This window comes from Octopus bimaculoides, chromosome Z (genome assembly GCF_046866305.1).
Source record: "Octopus bimaculoides isolate indiv1 chromosome Z, ASM4686630v1, whole genome shotgun sequence".
NCBI classification, from domain to species: domain Eukaryota; kingdom Metazoa; phylum Mollusca; class Cephalopoda; order Octopoda; family Octopodidae; genus Octopus; species Octopus bimaculoides.
The window spans coordinates 28274946-28297143 of NC_142944.1; the positions used below are offsets into that span (position 1 = coordinate 28274946).

A 22198-nucleotide genomic window follows, 5' to 3' on the forward strand; every position below is an offset into this window, starting at 1 on the left:
TCCCCTCAGCATTAGTAGACAATAAAAATCTGTCTTTTATCTTTGTATAAAAGTTGCTAACAAATTTTGTTTTTGCACTTGTAGAATGTCCCCCTCTTTTTAAAAAAAATTTCATTTCATTTCATGGGGTAACCTCTGTGGTTGCTCATAATGGTACTGCACGTATAAGTACTTACACGGGCAAGATGTTCTGCCAAAGCCACTGAAGAAAAAAAACAGTCAAAATAGAAGTGTTGGTGTTGATGGTGAAATGGCTCAGTTAGAGACCATACTACATCATATCCTGACCCATATGGTCTGTTTCCACTTATCACAAAGAAAATCAATAACAGGGGATCATAGTTTGAGTCATTTTTGCTGGGGGCATCAGCAAAGTCAACTAAATACAAATATTGAGATATTTTCAAATACCTTGTCTTAGACAAAATGCTGGAGATATGTGGATTATCATACCTTACATCAGGACTCCAGTAATTCCATAGTCAAGGAAGATGTTTATAGTAAAAAAAAGTTTGCATCTCTACAGTACCAGCTGACTGCCATAGTGGATCAGCTCTTCCATGAATAGAAATTATTCATTGAGCATATTTATTTGTTTCTTCTGTGACACTTTGAAAAAAAACTTTTTGGTAAAAATGATTATAGTCCAGTGGTTGAGCATCGGGAGGTAGACTCTGTTGTTAACCAGTCTTATCTGTGAAATCAGGAATTCTGGTTGACTTAGTAATCTTCAACCATTTTCATTGTTATCACTTTCATTATCAAAATCTTCCTCATCTGACTAAGATTCGTAAATATCAATATTAGATTCGTTTAAAGACAGATCAATGTTTTCCTTTACATTTTGTACATCAATAAGGGTATAAAACCTTCAAAGTAGGAATTGCTGCTTGCTGATGCCATATCATTAAAAACTAAGATATATACTTCTCTTCAAACGTTGAAAAAAAAACCAAGAAGTCTCAAAAATTTCACAGTATTTTTACTTGAATAAAAGCAGGAAAGGTTTTATCTTGCCTTGTCTCAAAGCTACGAGAAATCAATAACATGATTGTTCATTTTTTTAGTGATTTCGTAGAGAAATCAAATACAGCTGGATTTGACCAATTCAAACAAATAAAGGGGAATTATTTTCGGCCAGTTATGGCCAGTTTAAACGCTAAAGGGTTAAGGCATCACCTTTGTAACAGCTGACTATAATGCTACTACACCAATCGTTGGGTATCATTCCCTCCTTAATTGCTTTATCTACCAAGATAGGATAGCTGAGTCAGAAAGCTGGTCCTTCAGTTGGATCTACATTAAGCAGACTCTACTACCAAGCATTCTTTACATTTAGCAACCTTGCATAATGGCATTTCCAAGTCCCTTGCTTTGCAAATTCATTAAATGTAAGTGAAACATAATTCATGTAGGCACATTTCTCTCCTATGACATCATAATTTACTCTCACACACTGTCTTTTCCCAAATGAGAATTTCAGTGCAAATCTTGTTAGTACATTTGTGGAAGCATGTTATTTCACTATCTAAACAATTGAGTTACACTGTCTGACCTTATTTTACTAGATATCTGAGTGCTATGAATTTTTGTAGTTTTTTTTTGTTTTTTTTTTTTTGCTTTGATTTTCTGAAATGTTTCACCATGGATGAAAATTGGAAACCAGTTTCATATTGTTGTGTTTTCAAAGGAAGACATAAAAAAATCTAGCAAAATAATTTTGTAGTAAATATTTAAGGCATTAAGACAATATGAATTTAAAAACTGATTTTCTTATTTATTTTTAGGAAGATATTAGGGTAGATTTTCGGAATAGCTCACCACATAAGTTGGGTTTTCTGCTTTGATGTGGGTTTCTCAAATTCTTTTTATCACCATGTACTTCAAAATGATGGTGGGAAGCCTTCTCTGCAACAAAAAGTTTTTAAAAAATGGTTTTAAAAATCTTATAGATTTTCCCCATCATTTCTCCATCCCTGGGGTTCTCATAGCAAACTTTTCAAACTTTTGTTTTAACACTACACATTTAAAAATTGAAGGCCCCCCCCCCCCCCCCTTGAATCCATGATTTCTGAATGTGCCCCAACCCTACATCTCACAACAACAATCACCATTACAATCTACTCCCTTTTTTTGAACACTTCTAACTTTTTCCAATTGACATCCCAACCACGAAAAAAAGAAAAATAAATGTTATTCAATTCCAGAAAAAAAAATGGGTGTTCTTTCCAAAATTCACTTTTCCTGCTAATGAAATGGATGTTATTGCATTTAAGTACTACATATAAATGACTAGCAGTGGATGTTGCTATGAAATAATTGAAGAGAAAATAAATTTATTAAGACTTACCTTAATTTTGATAATTGGTTTTGCTTGACTCTGCATTAAAAAGAAAAGTACAAATTGATATTAAATAGAATTCTACCTACTGTATTTCTTTTGTTTCTCAACAAAAATTATTGTTCAGTTATTCTTCACTTCAAGACATCTACATACAAGCTTGACTTCATGTTTTTTTTTAAACAATCAGACTGACTAAAAAATGACACTTCCCTCCCATACTTGCTTGAATCATGATGGCTAAATTTCTACATTGGAAATTTTCAAAATCATGTTAGAGCCAAATATTTATTTTAGGCTTGTTTTTATTCAACATGAGTGAGTGTCTTTCAGTGGTAAGAAAATTTTCATTTAACAGATCTCAATAGAAATATTTATAGAAGTTAAAACCATATGGAGAAAATGATATGATATTACTGAGTAAGGCTATGCTTATAACTGGTACTGTACTACAAAATAGGCTGTAGAATTTCTATGAGTAGTGGTAGCATATAAATGATAAAATAGAGAAATGTTCAATCTTGATAAATTTCACTAAGATCTATGCCTTAAATCATCAAGGGAAAATAGTGAGAGAAAGTTAAACAAATGCTATTGTTACATGCACATACATATGAATGTTAATGGTCTCCATAAATAGATATCCATACACGCACACACACAGATAACTGTCCTCTGTGTGTGTGTACTTGTAGCATTTGTATAAATATCTCTCTTTTTCATGCACAATTTCAAATCCCTGACAGACTTTTTGAACACTAAGAATTTGCTGTTCAAATACTTTAATATAACAGATATTATTTCTTTCAACTCAAATAGGTTTTTTTTTGTTTGTTTTTAACTAGACTTGACATTCATTAATAATCCACCCAAAATTACACTTGCTCAAAGCTAATGCATTTGTATTCTATTTAAAAAGCTATATCTTTTTATATTAGTGATAATATAGTACATATTATTACATTATAAAATGTGTGTTGTCCAAATCGTTTTGGTCATTTTTTCCCTCATCCTATTATCATCATCATCACCAAATCTACTGCCACCACCACCATCATCATTGATATTAAGGCAGTGAGCTAGTTGAATTGTTAGTATGCTTGGCAAAATGCTTACCTTTTGAGCACAAATTCTGCTTGGGTTGATAAAATAATTACCAGTTGAACACTGGAGTCAGTATAATCAACAAGATGCTATCCCCGAAGTTGCTTACATTGTATCAAAATTTGAAACCATTATTACTACTACTACTACTACTACTACTACTACTACTACTACTACTACTACTACTACTATTACTACTTTCCACTCTTTTCAAAAGTGGATACCTGGTTCACCATTAGCTGTAGTGGCTTAGGATATATTCGCTAAATGGTGTGTAAAATTTAGAAGACTATGGAATATGCAGGGGAGATTTGCAGAATTGCTGGGAAAAGGGTAGTAGTGCAAATCAGCATGGCCTGGATAGCAATTTAATATAGAAATTATCACTTCCATAACATAACCAATGTAAATATTTTTCACTGGTTTCAGTTAAATTGAATTTGCAGAATACTTACAACTTATGTCAACAAACATGTGTGGAAGCAGAAAGTTGTTTAACAGCCCAATGGTAATAAGAAAATTTGTTAGCTCATGCATACTGAAACTTAACAAATTTTCTATCTGTATCAGATTAGAAATGACACACCGTTTGCAAACCTCAATTAAGATAGAAATATATGTGATTAGCATAAAAGCTGCCTGATAGGGTGGCTTTTAAGCTAGCTCCTGTGAAGGGCTCTTCATTATGCCTTGGGCCCAGCAGTGACACTTCATGCATTGAGTACATATTAAATTTTATTAAATTTGACCAATATTCTTCAAGAAATGAACAATTTTCATCAAAACAATGATATAATTTGTTGACTTGGAACTTATTGCAACTTATTGCAAAGCTAGATGGTAAACAACATTTTTTATCTTCCCATTCAGGGGTCAGTACAATTTTCTTTTTCTATCTAACTTATTTCCTTCTCTCTCTCTTTCTGTTGATTGTTTTCAACCATCACCATCACAATTGCTATACACCTTTCAGACTTCTGATCACTACTTTTGACTTTGCTGCTTTCTCCTCCACCACCATCACCACAGTCTTTCACATCGCTTACTCTCACCATCATCCCTGACCACCACCACCACTACCATCACTGCTGCCCCTGCTTCTATCACAACTACAGCTCATACTATTACTATCACTCTGTTACCATAAAAAAAAAGGCTAAATGTCTGAGTTCGTTCAGTATGTTATTCAGTGTTCAGTCCCTTTCTTTCACATACCCACTCTTTCTCTCTCCCTTATTATTACTCCCACTGCCACCATCTACACTACTACTTTTAATAAAAACATCATTAACTCCCCCTAAATTTTTTTGTTTCTCTCTCTCTCTCTCTCTCTCTCTCTCTCTCTCTCTCTCTCTCTCTCTTCGCCACCACCCTCACTGCCTCTATATCTACTTTACTCAGAGTGAGAAAGTGGGTGTCTAAATGTGACGCACTGACACACAGAAATTAGTTTTCGCATTTATTATATTAGATATAGACTTATTAAACAAAGAAGGGAGCTACTGTCTGGTTACTTAACCAGATAATAAGTCATGGCAGTACTTGGTTTTGTATATAGTAAATATGAATGTTGCCAATGCTTTGTTACCCTATATACTTTATCTTTTTATATGAACAAGTAATAAAATTTAATAATTGTTTTCATTTTATATTTAAAGGTACTAAAATATCTGATATTTCAAGACCTAAGATGGATGTACTTGAAGTTACTAAGTTATTATCTAAAAGCAGTCAATATTCAGCTGTAGGAATGAATTTCAGAAAATGTACTCTTTGTGCAAGCAGCTCTGTTTTGCAAGAAACAAAATCACCAATGGAAATTACTTCATTGAGGAACTACTCCTTTCGAGTTGGTTGGGGACCTAATTGGAGTTTTGTGCATGTTGGTCCACCTATTAGTGAAGTAAAAGGTTAGTTATTTTAAAAAGTATTAAATGGAAAGCAGTGTAACAGTACTGGTAAAACTGAAAATTAAATTTATCTGTATTTTGGTTGTAGTCATTCTAGGCTATCAAATAAAAATTCCAGAAAAAACATTGGATATAAACTGTTATGATATTTGCATATATAGGTACTTTTGCAATAGATCAGTTAATCAGTCTGACTACTATTCATGACTGTTTCCCCTTCCAATACCAACCTGCTTGAAATTGCACCAAGTTCTATGAAACAAATTTATTGATTTAAATTTTAAATTTCATGCTAATTTATGTTCAAAACACTAGCTTAATAATGACAATGTTATTTTACAGCATACTTCATTATTTGCAAAATTAAGTGAAATAAAAGCATTGTATATCAACAGAAATATGTTAGCAGAAAGCTTAATTTGGATTAAACCATGGTGGAAATCAGCCATTTTCTATAAAGTAATAGTAGAGAAGAAAATCATGCCACAAAAAACTGTGCTGGAAATGCTAATATCAGAAAGGGTTGGGATGAAGTGTGGCTCTCAATGGACAATCAGCTGAAATGACTTTCTAGTATGCATTCTGCAAGGTTGCCTTATGCAGAGCAGTAGTTTTTGCAAGTGCCCATGACTGGAATATGCTGTGTCCGTAAACTTGGTCATTTTGTAGTTTACTTCAGACATAAAAATCCCAGTATTTTATTCTGTTTACCATTATAGTATACCTGTTTTATATGCATCTTTGTTCAATTACAAATATGTTAATGTGCACAGTTATTTTATATTAAAATGTTGTCGTATCCCTATATACCTAATTAAATATTAGCTAATAAATCACTTTCTATGGTGATATTGAAACAAAATGTAGATAATTTTGCATTTTTCTGAATTTATTGTATTTATTGTCATGCCACAGCATTCAGCATTGTACCAAAAGATAATTATTAGCAATAGAAACAGTATTATTTGGCTGGTCACTGGATTTCTGCCACTAAAGAAGTGCAGTACATTGAAATCATGTGATTTGGCAGTTCCAGTGCCCACACCAGATAATTGTTGTCTACTACAATACATACATACATTCATACACACACACACACACACACACATACACACATACATGTCTGTGCTTTTATACACCATACATCCATACAAGAAGACTTAAGGTGAATACCACAGTATTCAACATTCTTAGAAGACATCCACATTAAGTTAGATACAAAGATTACCTTTTGGTACTAACACTGTTTCTCTCAGTAATAATTATGTAATAAATTTAACCTTTTTGTATTTCAAAAGCCACATTCATATGTCAGTAAATAATGAAGTTATAGTTGTTTAATAAGACCAGTCTAAATTCGTGATTGTTCCAGAATTTAAATGAAACACATAAGGGTGGAAGATATTTTAGATAAAAGTATAATAATAAAAGGGTTAAATGAAGGTTGTAGCAGAAGTGATGAAAGTAGACTTATGCATAATAGTTTCAATTATTGCAGGTGGTTAGCAATCCAATAAAACTGGATTATAGAAACAGTAATTAGATATAGCATCTGATTTATTAAAAAAGTTAGCAGGTAGGTTTTTTTTACATTTTCTTTCTTTTTTTTTTATCAGCAGCTACTCCAGGGAATAATTTTTCCATTTTGTCAGCCATGGGAAAAACAGTATCTAAAAATTGTATTGTGTCAATAGAGAAAGTTAATGTGTCTAGTTATCTGACAAATGACGATCAATCTGTGAAGGTAAGTTACCTTGTTTTAATCATTATGTTTTACCCCCTGACAACTTCACAGAGGAAAGCTGCAAATGGACTGCAATACAAGTTAATAAATTCCATATTCAATTGATCTCTCACAGTTATTTGGCCATTGGCCAGAAATACTGAAAATATAAATATTCTAAACTATTATTAAGCATTAGTAACCCAATAATTTCATTAATATGTTATTACAATACATTTATGTCTAATTAAATTGATATCCTGATCACAAAAATTGTTTTGTAGTTTTATATTCAATGTTTTAGTAGGAAGTATGATTATCACTTAAAGAACAAGTGACTTGTTGGTTACTCTTCGGCTAATTTAGGAGCATTTATGTTTTCTTTGCCAATTAAATTTTTTAACATGCTTTTCACTTAATCAACAAGTCTCATTGGATTAGATTTACCAGGCTTATTTTTTAAAAATTTTCTAATGATCAAATTTTCCCAAAATGTATGATAATTAAACTTTGTTCTTGATCTTTTTTCATGTATCCTATAATTTGATTTTCAGAAACTTGAATAGTTTGATGGTTAGGTGTGAATCTAACTATATTTTGTTATGTAGTGAGTGCTATTATACATTATTTTAGCATTTAGCTATGTTGTTAGGAAGCTAAGGTTTATAGTTTTCGTGGTAGGTGGGTAGAAATGTATTTGAAATAGAATGACAAATTGTAATTTTTTTTTTTTTCCTAATTGTGGCTACTGCTTGCTGAAAAATTGTACTTGAAGGAAATATTTGCACATCTGAAATATATTCAAACAACTGTGAATTACTTGTAAATTCAAGTGCAGGATATTAAAGGACTAAATCTTGAACCCCTATGACTTATTTCTCCTTATACCAGCTTGATAGCTCAAGCTATAGAAGAAAGATTTAAAAAATCTTTTTTAAATCAATCATACACTACTCACAATTGGTTATACACATGAGTTTTTCTTGCACAAGTTATCTGGGAGTCAGTGCACAACATTTTAATCCACGAGCTTTCATGATCAGGGCTTAGAGAGTTAATGACCAAGAATAACCCTCAAGTATTAAGAACATTGGAAGTATGATTATATTTTGGAATAGTTTAGCTACTATAGTTTTCAATAAAAATTCTTACTATTATTGTAATATCAAAAAAAGGACATCCTGCTGTAGAAGCCATACCAAAGCAGACATAACGTGGCTTGTCTGACAGTGCTGAACCATCTAACCCATGCTAGTATGGAAAAGGGGACTATGAATGATGATGTTGATAAAAGTTTTTTATGGATTGGTAGTAACAGATGTAAACCATTTCTCTTTTTAACTGACCCAACAAGATCAGTTCCTCCCATGCTTTTGAGCACATTGGACAGCAAGTTGACACCACTGGTTTCTGATGGTTGCAGTTTTGTTATTGTTATTGTTTCGATGATTCAGCTATCGAAGTACTTACTGTGCCTAAGTTAAAGAAATATTTAAGATTATATGGACAGTATGGTACTGGAAGAAAGGCGGACTTGACTGAAAGGTATAAAAATTCTGTCGATGAAGAATGTCAACAAAGTAAATTCATCGGACGATACTTCAGACAGGAATAAGCATAAGCTTATATCTGCTTTCGGTGAAGTATTGACACACACACACACACACACACACACACACACACACACACACACACACATATATATATATATATATATATATATACAAAAATAAGAGGAATATGTATATAAAGAAACATATCATAGCTAGGCTTACTTGAAATTCCCACATTCATTCAGAACATTAACGACAATTTCAATGTATTTATTATTTGAATGCAAAATTCTTTGTTAAAAATACCTGTACATCAACACAACAATTATTAGATTAAACATTCGAATTTGTTTCCCTCTTGAATTTTAACATGTTCTAATCTGTTAATGAGGGGATAAATCAAAGAGACATTTCACTCATCTACTAATTGCGTATATGATCATGCACTTACTGATATTTTAAATACTTTGTTTGGAAAAACGGATGGCAAGGGGTGATCTTTCGATAGTCCATTAAAATTGACGAAATGCTGGGAACACATTTGGCTATTTGCAGTGTAAACAAAGTCTTTCCTCACAAGTCTTGATCTCTGAAGCCAAATACGACGAATAGCTACGTTTGCAGGATATCTATGTAGTGAAATAACTTTGTCGAACCGGTCAGTACAGTATGTGAGTTGTCTGCGGAAGTTAAAGCAAGTCACTGAGCATGCGTACATGTCATACGGGAGAGTTCCAATCAGGGGTGGATATCAACCTTATAGGAACCCCCTATAGTCGGCTGCAATTCAGTATAGTGATTATCTGTAATCTAATGACTTTTCAAAAACAATGATTATTAAGTGCAGTTTTGATTAAGTGAAATGTGGACTACAAGCCATAAAATCATCTTGTAGTACTAATTGTTGTATGATTGTAGTATTTTAGATATGGTTTAGTTTTATGTAACATAAGTATTATTGCTGCTTGTAATAGAAAATTTGTTGACATGGAAGTAGGAACTACTGTATTAATGTTAGCACATTCAGCATTAACATTCATGATTGATCAATATAGCACTTTCTGTATTTGATGTAGTTAGATTGTCATAAAGGAAAAATTTTATATAACAATTACCAAGTTGTATTTTTCTTAAAACATCTTAATATTAGTAGTTAGCCATTGGACATTTTCCTATTCTAATTATTTGACCACAACTTTCAACTTAAGTACAATTAACTTAAAAATCCAACTAACCTGGTATTTTGAGACTAACTCATTTTTTCTTTTTTAGTCTCAACAGAAATGGATGTTAGAAAATCAGCTGAGCAATTCTGTATCCAGTAAAGAATATATAAATCCACATTTTACTCCAGAATATGGGATAGAAGCTTTATGTAAATATGCTGAATGTGCTGCTCAAGACGACAGAAATATGGGTATGGCTCCAATCATTGTTGCTTTTGGTGGTTTCATAATACATAATTGTTATCAATAATATTATTCAAGTTTATTGATTGTTGAGATTTAAAAAAATAATTACTAATTCTCTTTGCATCCATATTTTATCCTACAAAAATGTTTGATACATTTGATATATTTTAATATTATTTTTATTGTGGTCTTCAGCTTCCCACCCAGACTATCAGCAGATACATCATATGAAGATTTGTTGGGATCTCTGTGTTGCACTTTGGGGAAAACCTATAGAACTTGATAGAGGTATTTAAAAAAATTTTTTTCAAATACTTCAGATTAGATTGGCAATATAAAGAGCATACATTTATAAATTTAAATTACTTTTTTGTGTATCTTAGGAACAGCTAACATCTCAGAATATGAATACCACCAAGCCAGAAAAGAAGCATTTTCTCGATGGTTGGCTGAAACTGAAGCAGAAACAATTGCTAATGAAATAGAAAAGAATTCAACTAAAGTAAGTCACAGTAATGCTACTAAAATAAGTTCAGAAAATAACTTAATCCATCTATTTGTCCATTTTCTCCTCCTACTATTCCTGGGAGGGTTGATGTGATAAGAGTCCTCAGCACCTCCTACATTGGGTGCTATCAGAAACAACTATCATTACACTTTTTGGCTGGATTCCCAAGTATGACCAACTGAGACTATGTATATCATCCAACTATCTCATTCTTAGTCTACTCCTTGATTTCCTACTGGTTGACCCAGCTTGAAGAATCTGTCTTGTGTTTCTTTCCTGCAACATTTTAATCAGGAAAGGAGGTGTGACTTTCTATTGTGGAGAAGTAGTGGCTCAACATGGAGAGACTCTCCTACCTGTTAGTTATGACTCCTGTTTAATAACATTATTCCAGAGATCCTTCAGAGGAACCCTGTTTAACATAAAATTGAACATGAACTTGTGCAATTCATGAATACACAGTAATAGTTTCTACAATAAATATTGTTGGTTAACCAGATCTACCATAAAATATAATTTGAGTTAGGTAAGATATGGTGACCTAGCCAGTCAAATGATTACGCAGAGACTTTTTCATTATCTTGTAGCTCATATTGGTACATACAATGATTGTATAGAATAGTCGTGAATTTTATCTCTTTCTGGACTATGTAGTTTCTTCAAAAACTTACGTGAAACTGTTTCAAAATAAGTGAAAAGTGTTGATATGAAGATATGAGGAAGATACATTGATTCTAAGTTTGTTGGTTACATCAGACCATACTATAAATCAAACGACATCACTATTCTTTGTGTAGATATTATAAGAAATGTTTTAGGATGAACAGCTCAACAAACTTCAATATAAGAATATAATCAAATTTGCAAAACTTAGCTTGCATATTTCAGAAGAAATCTGTGCCTGCTGTAGAAAGATGAGCAGTGGTAGAAAAGGATATCTGTTTTTGTATTTAGTTTTCTACTTTGTTTCATTTGTTGGACTGCAGCCTTGCTGGGGTACTACCTTGAAGGGGTTTTAGTCAGTTATATTAATCCCTGTACTTACTTGAGTCTGGTATCAAAATGGTAATATACTGGGACTTAATCACACAGTACTGTTTTTCAAGTGGTGTCAACATAAAAGTAGGTATATAGAAAGAAATATAAACATTATCAATTTCACTCACAAGGTATTGACCTAAGACTTTCCAGGAAACATTTGCTCAGGATACCATGCAGTCAGACCAAACCCCAAACCACATGGTTGTGAAACAAGCTTCATAACTACAAAGTCATTTTGTGACTAATGTTGCAATTCCTAATATTAATTTATTTCTATTTCAGGAGAATGGCAACCTATTAAGTATTACAAGTCACCTGAGTGGACGTCAAATACAGGAAGCTTGCATGTTGGCAATAAAAAATGAAGACAATTACTTAGCTTTGTTGCTTGCGCAAGCTAGTGGTTTTAGTAAAACATATAAACATTTTATGCAGTTACAACTACAAAATTACAATCAGCTGGTTCGTATACTTTTTATTCATTGTTTATACATGTTTGTCATTAGATTTACTGGAAATATCTTACTTAAAAAATTTTTTTTTATTACTATTATGTAGGCTGGTGCACATATATCTAAAGAGAGGTTGAAAATCTTCGGGTTGCTTGCAGGAGAGATGATTTTTGAAACTTGTGGTCAGCAAATCAATGTATGTGAAAATATGAACTGGAAAAGAGCCCTTGGATTACATCTTTGGTAAATTTTTCCTCAGTGTTCTAGTAGGCCATTAGACAAATGAATTATTATATATAGTTTAGGAACAAAAGTTTCTTGTCTGAATCAGCTTGTAAAAGCTCCTTCAGAAATACGATTCTTCATGATAATTTAGAGTTGTAAATATTAAAAAATCTTTCATCATGGTTTTAATGTCCACAGCACGTAAAAAAACCCATCCGAATGTGGCCGATGCCAGTGCCGCCTTAACTAGCTTCCGTGCCGGTGGCATGTTAAAAAACACCATCTGATCATGGTCGATGCCAGCTCCTCTGGCCCCTGTAAAAAGCACCCACTACACTCTCAGAGTGGTTGGCGTTAGGAAGGGCATCCAGCTGTAGAAACGCTGCCAGATCAGATTGGGGCCTGGTGCAGCCTCCTGGCTTCCCAGACCCCAGTCAAACCGTCCAACCCATGCCAGCATGGAAAACGGATATTAAACGATGATGATGATGATTTTTCCATGTTCACAAGGATTGGGTAGAATTTGTTATGGTAAATTTAATTTTATAGTCAATAAAGATGGTAAGATAAAATGTCAGGATACAAGAGATGTATTAATGAGAGGAGGGTAAGCATACTAGTGAAGTCATACATTATAATATGTAATTATACCAATAATAATAGTAACAACAATAATGACAATATAGAGGTTGTCAAGTACTTATAGTGAACCATCTGGGCATTCAAGAGGATCTATTTATGGTGCACTCAGAGTACATATTGTCCAGTACACTTATCACACACAAAGCTTTTTTCCTTAGTGAGCTTGTGATTCTACTACATTTATTGTGTATCTATAGCTTACATTGAGTCCAGTACAATGTATGTAGTTTTTACTTACATTTTTTTTCTGTATATTGAGCAAGGCCATTTTCCTTAAGATACCAGGGTCTTGTCTTCTTTTCTACTTACTAAAGCCTTAATATGTGCTAAGTCTACCTTGAGCTCTCTAGGCTTAGTTTCCATACCTAGTTTTTTCTAATTCTACTAGAGATTCAGCTATGAGAACAGTATCATCAGCATATAGGAGTTTCTTGTGGACAGCCAGTCTTAAACTCTTCTATGATGGCCTGTAAGATTATGAGGATTGAGGGCTGAACCTTAATGGACCCTTACCTTCACACTAAGTATCACTGCATCTTTTGCACTTTTGTTCTATGAAGTAGAGCTTCGGTTCTGAAATAGCTGTTATGCAGGGGATGCCTCTGTGGTATCAAAAGGTTCCCGGACTAGTAATGTTAACTAAAAAAGTAACTTATTTACCTAAGTTTTAGCATCATCTTCTTTGAAATAGTCTCCTTGTGCAGCAATGATTTGCTCTAGGTCTCGACAACAGTGTTAAAATGGTGACCTTTTAGCTGCATTTTCATCTTGAGGAAGAGATGGAAGCCTGCAGGCACTAAATTTGGTGAATAGGGCTGGTACAAAAGCAATGCCATGTTGTTTTTGGCAAGAAACTCACAAGTGAGGAGAGCTTGGTGACGGTGCATTGTTGTCATGAAGAATCCAATTCTTCACACTTCACAGATCCAGTTGCTTTCATCAAATGTCCTCCTTCAAATGCTTTAAAATGTCTCAATAGAACTCTTAACAGTCTAGTGGGAGCAGGGGGGAATTCTCAATGCACAATACCATGGATGTTGAAAAAAACAGCATGGAACTTTCTTCCACTTTTGAAGCACCAATTCCATTTGAAACATTGCTTATGCCTTGTTACCATAAGCTTGCTGAAGTATGCTCAATGTCTCTTAGCAGAATTCCTAAATTTAATGCAAAATTTTACATTGGCTCTTTGTTCCAACTTCCTGTCCATCACAGACTGCAGCATACACATGATCACAAAAACACAAATTTCACAACTTGTGAAGTAAACACAGTGATGTCACTTGACACACTGCTTCATGAAGATCACTGCTAGCTCTCAATGTGCATGCAACTGGGTGATGCCATCTGTTGGCACGCTGCAAAACTAGTCTGGGAACATTTTAATACCACCTCGTATGTACGTGTGTGTATACACATGCGCACACACATTTACATACACACATTTTTGTAATACTCTTTTTACTCTTTAAAAAAAATTTTTTTTTTATCTGTTTTATTCATATTTTTCAGGTATGCATGTAGTCCAACATCTGTAATATTTGAAGCTCTGAAAAGATATGATGCAGCTCAAATGGGACAAAGTCAATGCGGCAAATATGCTAGGTCACCAGTTCCATCTTACTTAGAGAATGATGATACTGACTGTGACTCAGTGAAAATATATGATACATGTTACCATTTATTACAACTTTATGTAAATAAAGCTTATCTTCTTGAGCAGACCTTATCACCAGCATCAACAACAGTCAACCATCTTGATTATAGATTAAGGTCCGTAACAATTCTATATTTATGCTTAATGAATATCTAATATATACATAGAGAGAGCAGGGCTGGTGAAACCATCTCTTTGTGCACAATCTTTTATTGAAATAAGTTGTTCTTAATTTTTTATGAAATTGTTTGAAACCGTATGTTTTAAAGTGATAGCATGTCAACTTAATGTGACAGTCCTATAAAAGGGAAGAATGCTACTGTTATTTAGCCCTAGGAAACACCATTTCCTGTTGAACTTGACACATTTCCTGTGTCCTTATCATGCTACTAGTGCATAAATCTCTGAGAAATTTAGAAATATATTATTTCTTTCCGTATATGTTTTATTATGGCTCATTAACTGCTCTCATTTTGAGATATTGTATTTATTGTTAATTTATTGAAAGTAAATCTTTTTGTCTCAATTTAATACTTTTTTTCTCCCCTTCAGTTGGCATCTATGTCAAGTACTACAGAGTCTTCAATATAATCATTTATCCCAATACCAGAAAGAATGCATAAATCATAGCTTTGCAGCCCAACTTGAATCACTTGGTCTTTGGGAATGGGCTATTTTTGTTTTGGCTCACATAAACGATGAAAAGAGGTTAGTTTTATAATATTTTGTCAATTTATTTTCATCTTGTTCTTTTATACTGTTAAGCAGATAGAAGGGACACCTCTCGTGACTTTCACAAGTCTTTCTAGACTGGTAATGTTGATGGTTTTGCTATTTAGGTTCAGTGAGTGAGAAAAGGAAGATAATAAATGGGAGGGGGTGTAGTATATGCCTCAGGTGATTACAGTAGCCAAAGAATACCAGAGATAGAGAAGTGATAAGTGTTAGGGAATGAAAGACTTGTGGTGGGGAAGGCTTGACAGGCCTGTGAAAATGGAGGTGGGGGCAGAGCCCCAATTAAGTAATTAGGAAGTCAAAAGTTAGGGGCTGGTGAAATTGTAGAAATTCCCTAGAAACTACTTCTGACTCTTTTCAGAGGTATGGCAAAGAACCAAATCCTGTTGTCATACATATAGCCTTCCAGCAGTTTCACATATGTAGGGATGAATTCCAGCAATGTGGATGCAGTCAGAATGTCAATTGTGCCCCTTTTTTGCTGGTCACTACTTTGTAGTCTCTATTGCAGTTGTCCATCTGATAGTTTTTACAGTGTTCACAGAGTAATGAGCAGTAGTCATGATGTCTGCATTTTGATACCCGACATAAATCATCATGATATAAATAATTCTGTCCCGTGTCCTCTGCAGTCACAACTCATGTTTCACTGCTATGTTGCATGACTTTTCACACACAGGTATCGTACAATCTGCCCTTTGCTGAGGGAGGAGGCTCTTTGTTACTAGAGGTAGAAGCTTCCTGAACTTTTCTAGCAGCTACATTCTCAGGGCATCCTCCTCTACCTGGTCACCTAGGTAACAGAAGCTATCTACCACTTCTAAGTATCCCCCGGGCATTTGACGAAATGTATTTTCTGTACATGCCTAGTGTTTATTGTACCTGCACATCTATCACACATAAAGACTACTTTCTCTGTTAACCTTCTTTTGATACTTCTGCACATCTTATGTGTCCATAGCTTGCACTGGGTACACTCTATGGAGATTTTACCTATGCCTTTTCCACTTATCAAGCAGGGCCATCTCCTGAAGGGATTTGTGATTTGCCTGTATTTCTACTTACTATGACTTAAGTCTTTGCTAAATTAACTCTAAGGCCCTTTGGTTCTAGACCTTGCTTCAACACCTATAATTTTTTCTCTAGTTCTGATAGTGATTCAGCTATAAGAACAAGATCATCAGCATAGAGGAGCTCCTCTGTTATGACCTAGAGGACTATGATAAATAAGATGGAACTGAGAACTGATTCTTGGTGAACTCCTACCTATACACCGTATTCATTACTATTTGTTGCTGACGTTCACCTTACTGACTGCATCCCTGTACATGGCTTATGCAAACACACACACACACATTTTGTGTATATGTGTTTTTTTGTCTCTCCCTACTGTTTTTCCAATCTTTCCTCCCCCTGTATTTCTCTCTGTATAAACGTAAGTGTATTTTTTTATATTTATATGTTCCTGTAAATATGCTTCTAAATGTGTGTATGTATGTCTTTTGTTTTATTCCAGTCTGTTGTAGTGGAAATTTCATTTGAGATTTGTTATGCGTGACTAAAATTCTTAAAGGTTCATATGCTTTCTCTGAAGTATTGTTGCCTTGCTGGCCTTATATTGAAGCTGACTGTTGAATACTATATTATTTGGTTATTTCTTAATATATTTTTTATGCTATTTTTTATTTTACTTATTTTCACTTATTTTTGTATTTATTATTTACATTAGAGATTGTTAATTCCTTAATTTTTTAACTTAACTGATAAGAAGCAATATATTTCTTTTATAAGCCAGTTCGACCTGATTTGGGCCTTCCATATATTGTATATTTAAATGGAAACTTTGTGTTTATAATTATTGCGGAATTGTTGGTGTAACCATGATGTTCTGCTGATCTCATGAGCTTTGATTTATGAATGTACAATATGATTATATAATTTTATTGTGTAATGCTAAGCACATACATTAATGTGAACATGTATGCATAATTTCTTCCATTCTGAAGTTAACACTACATGAAAATTTTTCTTTTAGTTGCTGCTAGGTTTCAAACATTCATAATATATTCTTTCTTTTTAAAAAAAAAAAATATTTCTATGAATTTTTGAATTCTTTATAAATTGTAGGAGAAAAGCTGCCATCAAGGAAACACTTATGCGGCATATATCTTTATGTCAAGATATTGACTATTTAGAAAGGGAATCCTTTATTATAGAGAGATTTTTCATTCCAAAACAATGGGTTCATTATGCAAAGGTTTGTACTTTTAATTACTTGCAAATTATATAAACACTTTAGGTATTTTGAGATCTGAATTAATTTTAGTATCTTATTTAATGATTTCTTCAGCATGAACAATATTTTCACTTACATTTAACACTTTTGTTACTATATTTCTAATCAAAATACTCCCCTATGTATTTCAATTAAATTCTAAAATAATTGTGAATGTAGACTAGTTTCATAAAACAACTGGAGCTTTTTTTCTTTCTATATAAACATGTAACAGTGATGTTTCTGTGTTTCAATGTAACTTAAGTAAAGTGTTACCAATTTTAGCATGTTACCAAATAAATACACAATGCCGAAAGTCAATGAAACAGTTGCATCTGTAAGGCATTGAGAAAATAAATCAGAAGGCTATATTAGAACAAACATCATAATTTATTTGGGTTGCAATGAGAATAGACAATTGTTGTATGTAGGAGTCAAGGAAGGCCATTGGGCCTACTATTACATAAATGGGTAAAAACATAAAGGTAGTAAGAAGTTTAAACAGGCATGCTCCTTCTGTAGATAATGACGGGATTCGCAATGCAAGCTAAATGTAATCACAAAGTTTACAGGGTTAAGACGGTGAAATAACACAACTGTTCATGCTGAAGTAATGCTGTCAGGGGTAGTGTCTGAAAATAGCTGTACTCTCCACAAGGTATTCTGCTAACTGCTGGCTGACTGACTGGAACAGAATTTGTTCGTCGATGGTTGTAGAGATTTGTTCGCTGACAGTCATGGTGTTGAGCTCTTCTGCTGACTGATTGCAAAAGGCACACTCTTTTCTCTTTTGTAGAGATGGCGGGTCATGCATCTATGTGCGAGACAATACGATTGGCTGCACATTAGGCACATCGCACATAGATGGAAGACCACTACCCCAGAGGAAAGTAGTTCCACTACAAACATAATAATGTGATTTCTAGAATACAGTTTAACAAAAGGTTCTTAACTGAATCTGTTTCATAATTTTTGTTTCAAAGTAAATCTAAATATAGGTAAATTGAGCAAAATATAAAATTATTCAAATTCTGTTTAAACATTAGCATAGAAAATGAATTATTAGTTAATATATTCAATGAGTATACAACAAAATTTTAATAGAGAAGAATTGTGCAAATTTCCTGGATTAGCTATTAGTTGAACTTAATGCCCGTAAAACAAGTGTACCATAAAGATAAAGCAGAGTGAGGTAGGTGAACCATAAAGATAAAACAATGAAAAACTGGAAGTTGTCTTTGAAGAATACTAGGAAATGAAATACATAGAAACACGTTTTATAATAATTCTGCTTGTCATTATGTTACTTAGCTTATTGGTAATGCTTTCATGTGATTAGAGAAAAAGAGGATAAGATGAAGAGTAAGGCAGAGAGAGAAGAAAAAAAGCGTCCATGACATGTGGTAGCGGGAACATAATATTTATTATGTGGTTAAAAATGCTAGTTGAAGGTAGTGATATAGAGGAGAGTTAGGAATATAATTTTAGCAGAAGGGTAATGTCCTGATGGTGAGATTAAAGAAAGGCAGAGGGTGATAGAGTGGAGGAGGAGGTGACAATGGTGAGTGCATAGTAAAAAAGTGATTTTTTTTTTTTAATTGAACTAAGTTGTTTATATCACCTATCACTTAACACAAGCACATTCCAAACTTGCCATTCACTTTAATGTTGCATTCTCAAGGGCTCTTAAATTATCTGATGTGAGAGTTAAAGTTAACACAATAAGTAAGGGAAAAGAAGCGGGAGAACTTACAAAAAGAACATAGTCTACAAAGCAGTATAGGATTGAAAGGTGTACGCATATTGAAACGTGTATTGGCTCTGATCCATCGCCTTGGTTTAAAAGTTACCAACAATGTGGTTTTCAGAGTATGCCATGTTGCATTTAATTTTTATCCCTGTGAAATTGTGACTCCTATATTTTACATATAAATAGTTGTTTTTGCTATAAAATTTTTGTTTTCTACATATGAAACTATGACCATGTAAATTTTAAAATGTAAATTTTTCTATTTATGGGGAAAATAAGAGTGAATATTTATTTTATGAGTGCTGAGTAATAAGTCTGTAAAGTTGTGCATAAAGTATATATATAAAGTACATTAAGTAATCCTCGTATTCCAATTTCTTTCACTTTTCAATGAGTAGCAGATGAAATACAGACATAACATGTTGTTCCATACAGATACAACATAGGCTATGCATTCAGGTTTTTTGGATTAAGTTTTTAGGAGTAACCCAATAGATTTACTATTAATTCCATGAAATATTCATGGGTCCCTCTATTATAATAACGATTCACAATCCAAATTAATCAAACTTTATCAAGCATTGTACTGGTAAATTAAAATTACAGATAAATAAAAGCTAGGTAAATTTGAGAAAGAAAAAAAACTATAAATTCAATAAACACACAAAATATTCCTAAAAACGCTCAGGTTTCTAACTTTCTAACCTCAAACTATCTTTATTCCTTCTTTGTTTAGCGATTTGTTTCTGCAGGAATCACAAGTTAAAATAATCTAATGGTTTCATTTCCTTGGAAAGACTGTGTCTAGGTCTAATATCTTACTAAAATAACTAACAAAAACAGTTTTAAAATTTGTACTATATTCAGGTGCAAATTTCTCTTTTTTTCCTTCTTTTTTCACTGTTGGAACTATTATCAGAATCATTTCTTTTCAAAAAAGAAATATATATCAAATTCATACACACACACACACCATTCCTAAAATTGCTTGGGTTTTCCTAAATTTCTTTCAAGTATGTAGGAAACCTCAAAATATTTTTCTCCTTTGTTTAATTCTGTATAATGTTTTGTTTCCACAATATTCAATTCAAAGTAAAAGAAAGTGAAAAAAAAAAATTTAACAGTTTTGTTTCCTTGCAATGACTTTGATTAGGTCTAATATCTTTTTAAAAATATTTAAGTAAAACAGGTGTTAAATTCTTAATATTCAGGTGCAAATTCACTTTCTTTGTAACAATCAGAATTGCTGTCAGAATTCTTTTACTTTTGGGGGGTAAAAAATTCTATTCATAATCACAGATGTAGTTTTTGTTTGCTGAATATTTTCTTAAATTTTTCTATGCCTTTTGAAAATACTTCAAATTTACACTCACTATTTGGTGATATGAAACTGGTGTCCAGTTTTTGTCCCAAGTGAAACATCAGAAAATCGAAATGAGTAAAAATGGAAAAAATTCGCAAAAGTTCATATCACTTAAAGAATGTCAGACAGTGTAACTCAATAGTTTACATAATTAAATCTCAAGCGTTTTAACAAAATTTGCATTGAAACTCATTTAAATATGACTAGCTTATTATAGCTGTTTACAGGTAGATTGATATCATTTGCCATTAAGTTTCTTGGCCAGCTACGGCCACCCTGCTATTGAAAGGTTTAATGCAAACGTTTTCCTCAGAATATTACATTGTAAAACTAAAAAATTTTTTCTTTTTTTTCTTCTTTTTTTTTGATAGGCAATCAGAGCTCAATATCATAATATGTACAACCAAATGGCATGGCATTTGATAAAAGCTGAAAAATATAACAAAGCTCATGAAATAATTTTGAAACACATTGCTCCTTACGCTGTAATTAATGGTAATTATTTGTTAAAGTTATTACAATTTAAAAATAATTTTGATAGTAAAATTAAAACTGTTTTGTTGTAAAATAATGTTATAGCTCTTATCAGATACTTTTATTCACACATACACACTTTCTTTTCAGTTTAAATCTTGAATTTAATATTAATTTTATTTTTTTAATAGATGAATATCACCATTTGAAGTATCTGCTAGAACTTCTTTCACCACCTGAGCAAAGTTGCAAGATTGAAAATTGGTCCACAGAAGGTTCTGTGTACTTAAGTTATATCAATTTACATGAAGCATTGGCTAAGTTTAAAAAAGTAAGCTCTGAATGAAAATTTTAGTTATTTCTGAATAAAACTTAAAACCTTTCACTCTGACCATCCTTCTCATATTTTATTTATATGTTCTATTCATTTGAAAATTCACTGTACACGGATGGGTTACTTGCGCTTGAAGTAGTATCATTTGAGAGAAACAGATGGGAAATAAATTGCAACTTATATATTACCTGGTTTACTTGGTAGTCACATGCAAAGCTACTTCAAAGTACCATCATAAAGTCTACCAAATTTGTTTAGTTTACACTTAATATATTTATGCTAATTGAGAGTTAGTATGTATAATTGAAAATAAATGTTTTAAAATGCAAAAGACTTTTAATATTTTTCTTGCAGAAGGATGTTGATTTATCACAATTGAAATTGATGTCAACTGCTCTCCTCAGTTTTTGCCCCAAAATACGTAATTTGCCTTGTCGTGATGCAAAAGATAGGTAATTTACATTTTTCATATATATAAAATTATTGTAGAAACAGAAAATTTTAATAAATATTCTTTAACTATTTTATAATTATGGTTTTTAGGCAATATTCGAATGTTATTTGAGTATTACCAGAGGAATTGTTTATATTCTTTTACTTGTTTCAATCATTGGACCATGGCCATGATGGGACATTCACTTCAAAGAGTTTAGTTGATTAAATTGACCACAATTCTTGTTCCTAAGTCGAGTAGTTATT

General features: G+C 32.7%; 1 protein-coding gene across 1 annotated transcript in view; it reads left to right on the plus strand.

The window, feature by feature from the left end:
- LOC106867789 (nuclear pore complex protein Nup98-Nup96) overlaps positions 1 to 22059 on the plus strand; it is a 64712-nt gene extending 42653 nt beyond the window's left edge. Inside the window, exons 21-33 of the mRNA XM_089365319.1 lie at positions 5104 to 5355; positions 6972 to 7099; positions 9904 to 10048; positions 10239 to 10331; positions 10427 to 10545; positions 11875 to 12054; positions 12151 to 12287; positions 14424 to 14684; positions 15121 to 15276; positions 17431 to 17560; positions 21063 to 21186; positions 21357 to 21496; positions 21854 to 22059. Coding sequence (XP_089221445.1) covers positions 5104 to 5355; positions 6972 to 7099; positions 9904 to 10048; positions 10239 to 10331; positions 10427 to 10545; positions 11875 to 12054; positions 12151 to 12287; positions 14424 to 14684; positions 15121 to 15276; positions 17431 to 17560; positions 21063 to 21186; positions 21357 to 21496; positions 21854 to 21955 — 1967 coding nt within the window. The 3' untranslated portion in view covers positions 21956 to 22059. The remainder of the gene's footprint in view (positions 1 to 5103; positions 5356 to 6971; positions 7100 to 9903; positions 10049 to 10238; positions 10332 to 10426; positions 10546 to 11874; positions 12055 to 12150; positions 12288 to 14423; positions 14685 to 15120; positions 15277 to 17430; positions 17561 to 21062; positions 21187 to 21356; positions 21497 to 21853) is intronic.
- The last annotated feature ends 139 nt before the right edge of the window (positions 22060 to 22198 follow it).